This window comes from Bombus flavifrons, chromosome 1, assembly GCF_040668555.2.
Source record: "Bombus flavifrons isolate JBK064 chromosome 1, iyBomFlav1_principal, whole genome shotgun sequence".
Classification (NCBI taxonomy): Eukaryota; Metazoa; Arthropoda; class Insecta; order Hymenoptera; family Apidae; genus Bombus; species Bombus flavifrons.
Window position 1 is genome coordinate 19,623,734 of NC_138442.1, and position 13,219 is coordinate 19,636,952.

A 13,219-nucleotide genomic window follows, 5' to 3' on the forward strand; every position below is an offset into this window, starting at 1 on the left:
GATTATCGTGGTGTACAGATGTAAATATATTTTTCTATTAATACATTGGTGTCTTACTTCTTGTCGGAGAATAATTTTACCATTGACTGTGGGTGGGAAAAGGCTTGAATAGAGTTAATTTACAACTATAAAACATTCTTCTATGTAATTCACTATGCAATTGTTCAAATCTGGTTTTAAGAATTTTCTATACTTATCGATTATTACTGCAAATTCAGCTTAAAAATTTAAGAATAGGAAACCTAGGGAATCAGATATTTTAACTTCGTTTCTTTTTAATGCCTTTTTAATGTCTCGTAAAAGGAGTACAAAAGGAAAATCTCGATTATAAGCCGATAATTTGAGAGATAGAGAATATTTGGTCGTACCGTAGAGCTTGCTGATATCCTTGCCAGGATGAATAAGATGTTGCGGCGCCGGCGCTACCTCCTCATCGGCTCGTCCGTTTATGGTATTTTCGAGCGTTCCGCCTTTGCTGTGTGCCTTCGGGTCGTGCACCTTGAACCGCACCTCCTGGACAACACGGGACCACTTACAAGAGACACGGCAGTTCGGCGTGGGGTGTCCTTTTTCGAGGAGAACCCCTTACTTTGGTAGATTGGCATGCGACATCGAGGATGGACAAACGCGAGTTCTACTATATTTTATTCTTTCTCTCCCGTAATTCCACATTCTACAGTGACTCATAAAATTATTTGCATACTTGTAAAAATCTTTTCTGAATACATTACGTGTATTCATAATATGAAACATTCTTAGACTTCATTAGCATTGTAACGAGATCCGACTATCATGATTATATTGGTAATGTTTGAAACAAATCTGAAAATATATATAGAAATTGCAAAATGTTCGGTACAACTATGTATTGAGTACATTTACACATTTGCACGATTACAAATATATAGTATATGTATATTTCGCAGAGATTATAGAAATATTTAAACAGACAATTGTCCACTATATCGATAAATCGTAATATTCAATCGGATCATATTTAATACTTAATATACAATTATAAAATGGCTATTCACGTAGTGGATTAATTTTTGTTTAGATATATGTGTACGAGTAAATATCTTGTAATTCTTACGTATATTTTCAGTTTGGTTTTACATTTTGACAGTATAATCATGACAGTCGAGTCTTATTATACAGCTAAATTTTAAGATGTTTTATATACTATGTATATACATATGTCGGAGATGAAAGGAAAACCAAAGCCTTTCCTTGGAAATTTTGGGAACATCCTCTAGTACTTTAGCCTAGATTTTATTATAGCTGTAATTGTTCGAGATTTGTGATAGCGAGATTGGGCTCGAGGTGACAATTGGTCGCCGAACGTAGCCACGGTCACGGGATGGACGTTTTGCCTAACGGAGGTCTGGAGTGGTTGTATGGTTTTTCCGAGAAATGTGGTTGTGGCGGCATGCGGCCTCGGGAGCGGGCCTAGCCACGTGTGATTTTGCCTCGGAGGTGCCGATATAACGGGACATACATTGTATTAATAATCAAACTCCAGGCAGAAACTGCCTAGCAACGGCGTTTGGAACTTTCTCGATGCTTCCAACGTGTATGTATTAAACTTCAGGCAGAAACTGCCTAGCAACGGCGTTTGGAACCTTCTCGATGCTTCCAAACGAGTATAGAAAACAAATGCAATCGTACAGCGAGAAAAATCTCCACGAGGCTGGTATTCGTACGATTGCCTTGGAGAGTGACACATCGAGCATTTCAACAATCGTATTTTGCGCCTAAAATTAGTCTACGCTTAGTAAAGAGTTATCCCGTTGACCGTGGATTCGTTTGAACCCAAGAACATTGTTAATAGCGTTCATTAAACTTATTATTCGTAAAACATACTATTCATTAAACTTACTATTCGTTAAACTTATTATTCATTAGACTTATTATTTGTTAGACTTATTATTCCATCAACTTATTATTCACTAACTTTATTATTTGTTAAACTTATTATTCGTTAAACTCTAATATTTGTTAAACTTTGTAGTAGTCTTGTATATACGTGTAAATATAATCTCGGCTTTGTAAAACAATGGCTAATTCACGTGAAGAGTTGTTACGCGCCCAGAATTTTAACCATAACCCGACATATATATATATATATATATATATATATATATATATATATATATAGTGTTCACATAACACATACAGTCTACATATACGCAAAAGTTTTCCATGGCAAATATTGAAATACTTTCACGAGTCACTGTAGATCGCAAATCTATCAAGCGACTCACCTGACTTTAAGATCTACGCGACTTCTTTATTTCCCACCGTTCATTTACGTTCAATCTGTGGCTCGAAGTGTAATGGAATTCTAGCGGACGTACAAAGCGGTTTCCGCGTTAATGCAAGCTTCGTGTCCGCGTTTAATCACGTTTGAAAGTAGAAAACAGAGAGAAAGACATCGGGGCAACGTCGTTGTGCTTTTATCTATGTGTCATTTTCATTAACGCCCCTCGCTCCTTTTCTCTTGGCCGCGTGCTATTTTTTTTTTCTTTTCCGAAGCTGCAAAACCGGCCGATGAAATGAGCCGTGCGACACGAAGCGTTCTTGTTTATATCGCGCGCGGTGCGGCCCGCACGGCGTGTCAAAGAGCGAGTAATTAATCCAGTTCAAAATTAATTAAACTGCCTTATCCTGGCGACATTTTACGCGCGATACCGCAATGCAATCCATCCGACGGCACCGCCTTCTTTCCAGTATTCTTTCTGTCTGTCGTTTCTCCCCTGGCCTTCCCCTCCTCCCGCGTTCCCTTTAATATTTTTCGTTCTCGTTTCACAATCCCCGAGATTAAAAGAAAATTTATAGTGCATCGCATGTCCGAACACGAACCGCCACCACCGACCGGCGTAACACGACCGAATGGGAATTCTTTTCACAGAAGCTTTTTGCTTTTGACCTTTCGCGGTTCACTCGTTTTTCGAACGACAAAAAAAATATTTCCTTTTTTCGTCCCTCTGTTTTTCATGTTGGTGCGCGGCGAGGATCGAACCTCTGGTTATCGTGAACAAACTATACGGTTGATCCTCGTGGTCGAAAGTGTCGTGTCATGACGTTAAAACTTGAAACTTGCGAAAAAGTAGCGAAAATAATTGATGGTATACGACGATAAAAAGGCAATGCTGGACTAGGAAAAGTAACGTGGCAGCACTAACATGATTGCTAGTAATAATAACGCTATTCTACTGCGCAGCTAGAAATTGCTTCTTTTTTCAATTCGATCAATTCGATCGAACTATTTACATGGCTAAAGGTATGGAATGTCGACAGCAACAGAAACATTCTAATCGGAAAGAAAGATGAATGGGGCGCGACAGATTGGTCGATGTTACACTCACAGTTTGTTTAGGCGCGTGATCTCCGTGATCACCAGGTACTCCAGGTGGTCCTGGATTCTCCCTCGCTGTCTTCATACTTTCTGCGATTTTTTGGAACCGATTCTTTCTCATTTGAATCCTCTTTGCCATATAACCCACCGTCGCGTATTCTGCAAAGACAAAGATCCCATACAAATAATAAAACAAGATACATATCTATATATATGCAACTGCTGAGAGAACTTGCACGCTAGAGAATTTCCCTTTGTTACGGAGAAATCGTGACGCGGTATAAAATTTCCCAGATACGAAGATTAAGATGAACGATATAGAACGTACAATATTTGTACATACGTATTATAGAAGAGCACGTAAGAGTACTCACCGAGCAACGAGGCAAACACCATGACGAAACACGTTCCTAGGTAAACGTCGATGGACTTGACATAGGAGATTTTCGGTAACGCCGCGTTCGTCGATGACATAAGGGTGGTCATGGTGAGCACAGTGGTTACTCCGAGGGCCACCCGAGCGGGGGTCGCATTACGGTTCAGCCAAAAGCTCACCCACGAGATAATGACGATCAAGCCCGAAGGAATGTAGATTTGAATCAGGTAGTAGCCCATCGACCGTACGAACTGGATCTCGCAGGCCAGCCGCGAATAATTTCCTACGATGAAAAGATCGACAGTTAGGATAGGGGGACGGAGAGGCGCCATGAAATGTCTCTTTCTATTCTTTGGTTGTCGTTACTTTTTTCATGTCTCTCTTTCACTCTGGCCCCTTTTCATTTTTATACTTCCCTTCTCTATTTAGAATCGATATCTCTCTCTTTCTCTTTTCGTTTTCCCCTTTGCCTTCTTTACGATGCATATCGACTACGAAAGGCAAGGAGAGACGTTCTTCCCTTCCCTCTTGTCTTTCTTTCTCTTCTTTTTCTCCCCATCTCGTCGTTCCCCTTCGTTACGTCAGACAGATACGCGTCGCAAGATGTTAAGCAAAGTTTTCGCGGCGTTGATAGATCTGTTGCGTGTGCTCGAGAATACAAGAGGATGTCGCGTGTACTCGAGGAAAAGAGGTTTATGCGGCAGCGAGGCGGAAAAGGCGGAACGAGGAATCGGCGTGGATAGAAAATCGAGTTGTTGCCTCGCTGCTTCTTTTCGCCCAGCGAATTCCCGTCGGTTTATAGCCCTTCTCGCTTTACGTCTTCTCCGTTACGAATCGCAAGAAGAATCAACGACGTTCACGGGAGGAAAATGGGATTTGCTCGGAAGGTCTGATTGCTGCTTGGATCCTACGGTTATGAGCTCAGTCGTTAGCTCCGAGCAGATGGAACTTCAAAGAAGAGATGCTGCGCGGAAGAGAGTAACGATGACGTGTCTTGCGGTGAGATTACTCGCGTGATGCGTCGGTACCGACGCGAACGACGATTACACCGCTTGTCTTCCGACCAAAGGATATTAACTCGAGCCTTAACGAAGAAGCACTGTTTCGACATGAGACTCATCGGAAGATCGTTACCGACGTAAAAAACTTTATTGAGGTATTTTCTCGTTGATACTTTCGACATGTGATTGTTACAGTACACCGTATCAGAAACATTCTATACTTCTGTACGTGATACAAATGTAACGATCGAACCGTACGTTCAGATACTGGCAATTATTAGGAATAATTGAAATCACTGGAAATTTACCGGAAATAATCGAAATCGCTAGGCGTTATGAGGAATAATAAAATTTACTAACATTCACTAGCAATCGTTAGGAATAAATCATCGGGGATCGTTAGAAATAATCGGGACCGTTTGGATTCGTTAAGAATACACGATAGAAATATCTAGGAATTATTTGTAACAGTAGAAATCACTAGAAATCACTACACGTAAAATACGTAAAATCTCTAGGAATCGCAACGACAATGAAAAGCAACGACGAAACGAGCCTAAGGATTTCACATCCAGCAACGTGGTGTATCTGCATAGAGGGCCGCAGATCGCGAGAAAGAGAGAGATATCGGTCGATCGATCGACGATTGATCAACGTCGAGTAACGTTGCTGCGAGCGACATCGTGGTTGCGGACATCGGATAGCGCAAACGTGTCTCTCCACCTTACCCATACCGTTAAAAGCGAGGGTTGATTTATTAATTTTTTTTTTTTTTTTTTGGTTGTTGGTGGGGGTGGGGTTCTATTCATACGTTACCGGTAGTTAGACTAATCTCCATGGCTCGTTGACGATGACCAAGGACCTTGAACTGAGGCAGGGAGACCTCGTTGCTGACACCGACGCTGTTCGGGCCCTCGTTCCACTTGTACCGGATGTCCCTCATCGTGTATCCGACTGAAAAAATAGAGAGACCCCCCGCGGTTGGTACGTACCTTCGCGGAAGCCCTCAAACGCGTTTCAGCTCCGAGGGGGCCTCCACTTACCTCGCACCCCCGTCAAAACCCCAACAAGTCCGCTCTCTTTATTATTACTTTCCCTCTCTTTCTTATTACACACACGTGTTTGATTAACGTTTAATTTTTCTCTATTTGTTTCTCTTTCAATCTGTGCGTGTTTCGCTTTATTCGTTCCATTCTTTTCTCTTTGTTCTATTCTCCGTTCTTTCCTCTATCTATCTGTCCCATCCATTCGTTCTTATTCTTTGCCTTTCTCACGAGAGAACCATTTAACGGGGGGACAATAAAGATCTAACACGAGCGCAGGAGGACGTGCAAGCGGAATTTATTAGCTGTTCGTTTGTTTGTTCATTTTCTTTGGTGTGGTGGTCTCGTAGTTGATTCGTGCGATCTTTTCGATCGACGGAGACGATCGAGAAAAAAAGATGACGGTAATGTCGTACGGTTCTTTTTTTCTTTAGATTTTGCTGAGAGCCCGTCGTGTCGGTTTGATTTGATGTTGTGGATGATTGTCGGAAGTTGACTCGGTATTATTTTCTTCTTTCGAATCACGGTATCGAGATAGTTATTATACGGTATAGTTAGCATAGAAAAACTGACGATGAGATCGTACGATCGATCGTAAGTGAAATAAGTACGTCGTCCACTTCCGACTCGTGATAGAGGATTAAGTCGGAAACGATGGATTCGTATGAACTGGGAGAGTTCGTCTTCGTCCTTTGTTCCGTGGATTTAAAGATCGATGAAGTCGATTGATTAGTCGATCGGTCGGTTGGTCGAATGAGTTAGCCCCGGGGACGGTTTCGTCCTAACGGGTAAGCTCTTCCTTGATCGGAACGATCGATTGTGTTCGCGATAGAAGGCGAAACGGTGATCGGTGCATATCGGTGCGAGTCAATAAACAGGAAAAGAAAAGAAAAGAAATTATACATTGGAAACAAAGAAAAGAAAATGTTAAAATATATACATGTACAAGAAAAATAAGAATTATAAAAAGGAAAGAAAACAACGCTTCACACATATCGTACTGTATATAACGGCGTGTATACGCGTGTGACAATTATGTTACAATAAGTCAATAATTATTTAATCATCTGCGCGAGCCTTTTGGACGAAGTTCAGAAGGAAGAACTAATAAGAGGGGGATATCTACCTGTAGATAGGTGTATGGTTGAATGTCGTTGCCTGTGACCGAGCACGCGAAACTGCGGTAGTTCCACCTCGTTCGAGATGCCGACCGACTGTAGGCCGGCGTTCCATTTGTACCGAATATCGCGCATTGTGTATCCAACTGCCGGGAGAACAAGAACACAAATATCTTCGCTCTAACATACAATAATTAGACACTCAAGTTTTGTGTGGTAGGTATTAAGAGGACTTTTCAGGAGAACAGAGGTGTCACAAGGTTAAACTGGGCAAGTTGGGTGATAGAGGGTAAGGACGTAGATAGAAGCAAAACATTGTATCTAGCACCCTAAACCGCTTCTACACGGCGTCTATCGCTATATTTACATTATCCATTAACCAACGATTTTGTACAATTTTATCTCTTTCGTTCTATTCTATTCTACGTAGGTATAGATCGGCTTAAGGTGCGTTTCAGCGCTGCAAAAATCGTTGGCATAATCGAGCTAGGCGTTGAAATAATCGTCGGCCGGAGTGACTGAGTCAATTCGGCCGATTATCAGACGCGATCGAAAACGACAATACTTTGAACCGTTGCGCGTGTGCAGCGTTTATAATCGTCTCTTATGGACGTAGAAAAAGTTCTCCGTATGCAGCATCATCCGCTTTTTAATCGTCGTCGAGTTCTCGTAAACTCTTGCGTTTATCCGTCGATGCTATCGTTTCGGCGATTTACTTTCCATACGTCCATAATCCTTCTCGCAAAAATCCTTTCGAGCATGGTACGAGCTATCGAGGCCACGAGGAACCAGTTGTATCTCTTGAAAATAATAACCGAACTATAGACGAATGTCTATGTTGGAATAATTTATCGAACGCGGGGACAGATTGTGCGTTTTAATTACGCTGACACAAAACGTATCCGTTCGCGATCGACGGCGAATTTTCCGCGATCGATCGGAATTCGCACCTATTTATGTTCCTCTAATTCCTCGGCGCGGCCTCGAGCGTGCACATACCGGCCCGAGAAACATTCCTCCGTAACTGAATCTTAGGTGATTACGATCGTTACACCGCATTCCAGGCACCAAAGTGGCATTCCATCGCGGCGTCGGCCACATTGCGCGAACATCGGCGAAACGTGGATTAAGCGATCTACGACCGAGTATTCGAGATTAACTGCTTTTGTTTTTGGAACACGGAAATACTATCGCCGTTCTCCGTTCCGTTTGCTCATTTTCGGCCGGTAAATGCCTCTCTGTAATTCCGCCTGGCGAATGCTTTGCCGCTCGGCAGATTTATCTGTACAATGTTCGCGACTCTGGCGTGTGTCGATTGCCAGCCTGATTCCGATGTTTCCCGATGCACGAGCTAGCCTCGTTAACATTCAACCGGCTGCCTTCAGCAAGAAACCGTGTAATTTAATTGTCGCAAGAGTTTCGCTAATTTTAAACTATCGATCTTTTCTTCGTGTCTTCCTTCTCCCCCCTTTTACCTCTACCTGGTTAAAACGATTTACTGGTTTCTCCTATTTACCTCGTCATTTCATCTTGTTCCCGCTTTTTGAAAACGAAATTCCCATTCGTCGTTTTTATTTTTTCAAACATTTCTCCCCCGTACTTTTGCTTTAATTTTCTCATATTTCACGTACCCGTCAACGCGTCCGATAAAAAGCGTAAAATATACATCATATACTACAAAATATATCGTATTTTACAAAACGTAAAACGTTTACATTATTCCTCTACATTTTAACGAGACATTAATCGGTATAAAATATAGTTACTACTCTCTATGTCCATCCATATCTGGAAAAAATGTTTTTCATAAACGGTAAAAGAATATTCTGTTCGCCGATGTTCGCCGCATATAGCAATATAGCGTACATTATAAATGTAGCAATACGCGTAAACCGATTACAAATGGACAGGTTACGTCTTTCTTCTTTTTCTTCTCTAAAAAAAAAAAAATTTTCCTGGATTGGAGCAACGTTAAGCATTACTGGGTTGAAGGGGTGCGGAGGGGAAGAAGGAGAGGTCAGAGTGACTGGCGAAATACCGTAAGAAAAGGAGGGTTGCGGCAACATTAGCAAAGAGAACCGTATAGGATCGTAGTGGTGGTACCAAGTTTAGGTTATATAAGACGATAAGTGGAAAGTGTATAAAGTAGATATGGAGAAGCGAAGAAAAAAAGTTTCGTGCCTCGGCATGCGGTGGTTGTGCGGGATTTGGAAAATACGTGGGTGGACTTGGCGGATAGGCGCGCGCGCGCGCGTTCCCTTCGCGCATATACATACACAAAATATACACATACACACGCACACACACACGTATACATGCATCAGCATATACAATCGCATGCTTCGTGCCACGTAATTTTGTACGTCATGCCCGATGCCGCATGCTTTGTGCTTTACCAGTGACACGAATTCTGAACACGGAATTTAACTTCTTTTTACTCCCGTTGGAATGGTCGTTTGCAATATTCGCGTTCGCAAAGTATGCTATTATCGGATCCCATTTAGCCTGGATCGAATTCAGTCGATCAATTTTTTTACTTTAACGATCGCTCGTACCCGCCGCGGCAACTATTTCTTTTGAAACGAGACGAGCGAATTATTCAAATCGCGATAGCCATACTAGCAAAATGTATCGTTCAAAGTAAAAGATTTAAATCGAATTTTTATCTGTTTGAACTTTTTCAGGAACTTTGCCCAAGTTTTATATTTCATTGCGGATAATTCGTAGAATTAAAAAGAGATAGATCAAGATCCGTTATAACGATATTCAATTGAATTTCAGGGAGATAGTCGTTTTACTACGATCTCGTGGAAAAAAATATTTAAATTCTAAATGCTTCGCTTAAGCAACGAGAACCGGTCGTTCTCTGGTGAATACGTTGTAGATTATTCACCGAAACCCAAAGCGGCACATTCAACGGATCGTTAAAGGCACGCACAAGTATAAATAACAGGAAGCAAAAACTCGATGCCGACTAAAGTTGCGCAGTCGAAAATTCGGTCCTGGGTTAAGAGAGCGGAACAAAATATTTTCGTGCCAAAGGCATGCCGACTTTCATCTAGGACGAAGTATCATCAAACTACGGTTCTATAAGTATGATTAATAGCATACGCAAAAGTGGCCGGGGGAATTGGGTACCAGTTTTTGGAATATTAACAAAATAAGAGAAAATCGGTTTTCCAAGGTCGATATATCATAACTAGATATTCGAAAAAATGAATATGTATAGGCATACCGAGAACGGGGCCACGGCACGTCACGTCGTGGCTAAAATGCTGCAGTCGTTTCGTTCTTACATGCGCTGGGCTAGATGCACAATGCGTTTTAATTCGGTCGCACCGTAGTCGACACGTCGTTTTCTGTGTTTAGCCTCCTTCGGGGCTGGCCGTCGTCGGCCCTTTACTACGTCCCCGGACACGAGGCTCAGTGCTATATGTCGGAGGCTTTTTAGAGGGGGCCGGGGGCTTGGTTTTGTGATAGTGATGGTCAAGTGGTGGTGGTGGTTTTGTGACAGTGGCAAAGTGGTGACTTTTAGTGTATTCATGTAGCACACGTTCGTAAAGACATTTCGTCGTCGGAGCCAAAGTTAATAATATGTTTTGATCGTTTTGTTCGAAAAATTGTCTGATATATACAGCTGTGCGTGTGCTCTATGGTTTTCTCAATTTTTGTGCGATTTCTCCGTCGTTTGATATCATGTCGTAAATTTTTCCTCGTTTTTTTTTCTATTTACTTTTTCGCATCTTTTTTTTTGTTTTCGATTTTTTACATCGATATCTCTGAATACCCCCGTTCTGAGTCGATATTCTCTGCGCGTATTCCCGATCGAGCAGAAACTCGACACGGTAGCGAGACATTCGCTGTATGCGGTTGCGGAGAAATTACACTAAAGTTTGCTAAGACCGACGTGATAGTTCACAATTGTGGTAAATTGGTACAGTGGAGACCCTTCGGAGGATGCTCGTAAATACGTTTTACGGTTATGTACGGTTATGTCACGCAGATTGCGATCGAAGATGCGGAAACTCGTACTCGTCCTCGAATTATTCTCGACGAGGATAATCTCTTTACATTTTCAACTTTTTTTTTCTTTTCGATATGTACTTTTTACTCTTTAAATGTTTACCCTTTTTTTTTTACGTCTACAAACCACCACGAAATGCGTCTGCCCTTGCTGCGTGAACGTCGGTCAGCTCGATATCCACCAACGGTGGATCAACGGTTGACCGTACTTCTGCGTGATCGAGCTCACTACCTGTCGTTTGGAGTTACTGCAAATTGCACGTCCGCTTTCGTCGACGATGGCAACATCGTGTAACGCCGAAACGCGATTATATTGGAAAACGCGGTAGTACAATAACGTTAATGCGCCACGTAGCAGGCCAAACATCACAAACTGGTTCGATAACAAAGGCCGTCGTTTATTTTTTCACTCGGGCTCGCAAATGAATTCTCGGGCTTGACCAAGTTTGTCGTTGATGACCTATGCCGGCTCGATAAATCGCGACAATAACGAGTGGGCGTGTTACATCCACCGATAACGGGATTAAAAATAACGATGCCAATGAATCGCGTTTGAAAAAATTTAATTAATATCCTTCCTCCGTGTCCATTCAACGTAGGGCTACAATGGATTCATTATTTTCCACGAATCAAAATAGTTACGGTGAAAATATTACGTAACTCGTTAAATACGAATAACGACGATCCCGAATTTTCGGGGTAACGGAGAGTACATTTCGATCGATAATTAAGCGAGCATTGTTTTAATTAGACCGAATTAAAACGTGGATTTGGTCGGACGAATAAAGTTGTATTAATTAAAATAAATTACGCGAGAACATTAGCGACCGATGGAAATATTCTGGAAACGAGTAGCGTTGAAAGTCATCGAACAATTTTCTGTAATTACTCGTCGTTTATAGTTAGATTGGAATCTATTCGCGTTGCGTTTGCACGCATTTCCTCCATTACGGTATTACTAAGAGCGCGCTTTTATATCGTTTTCCAGGAAGTGGAATGTTTGCCGAATGTTTCGAGCTGGCTGGGATCGACGATTGATGCTTCGTCCATTTACGTAAGTAGTATCAGCCTTGATATTAATCGTTATTAATTACCATTTCGTGAGGAAACGGAATGAGCGGTAGGTGGGAATGGCGCATGGGCCGCGACAGATCGGAACAGAAATACTTTTAACGACAGTAATAATTTCGCCGGGGACGAAGCTGGAGCAATTAAGGACGACGGCACGATCCGGCTTTCTACTCCGCGAAACTAATCAACGAACTTGGTCAAGTTACTTTGATATCTCGAGCGTCCGACTTCCGGCGGCCTTTCGTCGTATCCTGCAAACGACTGAGTTTTAATATAGATCTCTTAGCCGGAACGAGTTAGGCCGAAACTTTTTCCATTGTCCCCGTATAGATTACCAATCTCCGCTAGACTTCTGGTATAATCAAAGGCACCGGATGCGTTTCACGACTCCTTTTTGTTTCTTTTTTTTCTTTGTTTCTCCTCGTTTCAACCCTTATACAATCGTCGGCCAGAATCGTTACGCGAAACGATCGTTGTAATTTAGCTGGTTGGTTACCAGGTGCGTTCGTTTTATCATTTATTTGCTTATCCGACCATCGATAATACATATTGTATCGTTATCGAGAACCGAGGCGAATACCTGGCTACTGGATTATACAGTACAATTACCGAACTTATTGATACAGGGGCAATGATTTAATGGCTGCTAAATGATCAGACTGCCGGGCCGATTATCGTTAACGAGTTAATAACTTGTTTACGATAAATATTTCTAACGAGGCGGCGGTTTGCCCGCTTTTCGACCATCACCGATTTTCGAAGTCTAATTAATCGTTTCTCACCGCGAGCTAGCCCTCTCTCCAACGAGATACGATGCTTCGATCGAAGTGGAACGAGAAAAATTCGTTCGTTCGAATTGATTCGCTGTTAGAATGATTGAAAGAAACCCTTCGATCGAATAGAGGAAAGAGAGAGAGGGAGAGAGAGGGAGAGAGAGAGAGAGAGGGAGAGAGAGAGAGGGTGAGCATCCGGGCATCCTCTTTCGGTTTCACACACCCAATAATCGCGTGCAATTTGCAGCAGTGATAATCGGCGCGAGCTCGTGATAATACGCACACGCTCACAGGCCATTCTCGCGTTTATACATACACACAAAGAGGAATTCGCAGCCGCACATCTACACCCACGCAAGGTGGTTGGGTTAGCTCTCCCGTACGTGCCACCGTACACTGGTGTGTTACCAGGGGCGTTAGCTTGTTTCTCGCTTTGCGAGACCTTTCGTTCTCTAT

General features: G+C 42.3%; 1 protein-coding gene and 1 long non-coding RNA gene across 17 annotated transcripts in view; one reads left to right on the forward strand and one right to left on the reverse strand.

Annotated features, from left to right (window-relative positions):
• LOC138184913 (uncharacterized) overlaps nucleotides 1–13,219 on the forward strand; it is a 325,808-nt gene that overhangs the window by 15,511 nt on the left and 297,078 nt on the right. For all 8 annotated transcript variants that reach the window (XR_011174499.1, XR_011174489.1, XR_011174465.1 and 5 more), the window contains exon 3: nucleotides 11,908–11,973. This is a non-coding gene — a long non-coding RNA (uncharacterized LOC138184913). The remainder of the gene's footprint in view (nucleotides 1–11,907; nucleotides 11,974–13,219) is intronic.
• Rdl (Resistant to dieldrin) overlaps nucleotides 1–13,219 on the reverse strand; it is a 92,478-nt gene that overhangs the window by 7,649 nt on the left and 71,610 nt on the right. For 2 of the 9 annotated variants that reach the window (XM_069118675.1, XM_069118614.1), the window contains exons 6-9: nucleotides 6,905–7,042; nucleotides 3,733–4,017; nucleotides 3,369–3,517; nucleotides 369–531 (exon numbers count right to left, since the gene is read on the reverse strand). In XM_069118675.1, the coding sequence (XP_068974776.1) occupies nucleotides 369–531; nucleotides 3,369–3,517; nucleotides 3,733–4,017; nucleotides 6,905–7,042 (735 nt within the window). Of the gene's footprint in view, nucleotides 1–368; nucleotides 532–3,368; nucleotides 3,518–3,732; nucleotides 4,018–5,551; nucleotides 5,690–6,904; nucleotides 7,043–13,219 lie in introns of all 9 variants that reach the window. The other 7 variants (XM_069119007.1, XM_069118919.1, XM_069118531.1 and 4 more) reach the window with 5 other exon arrangements.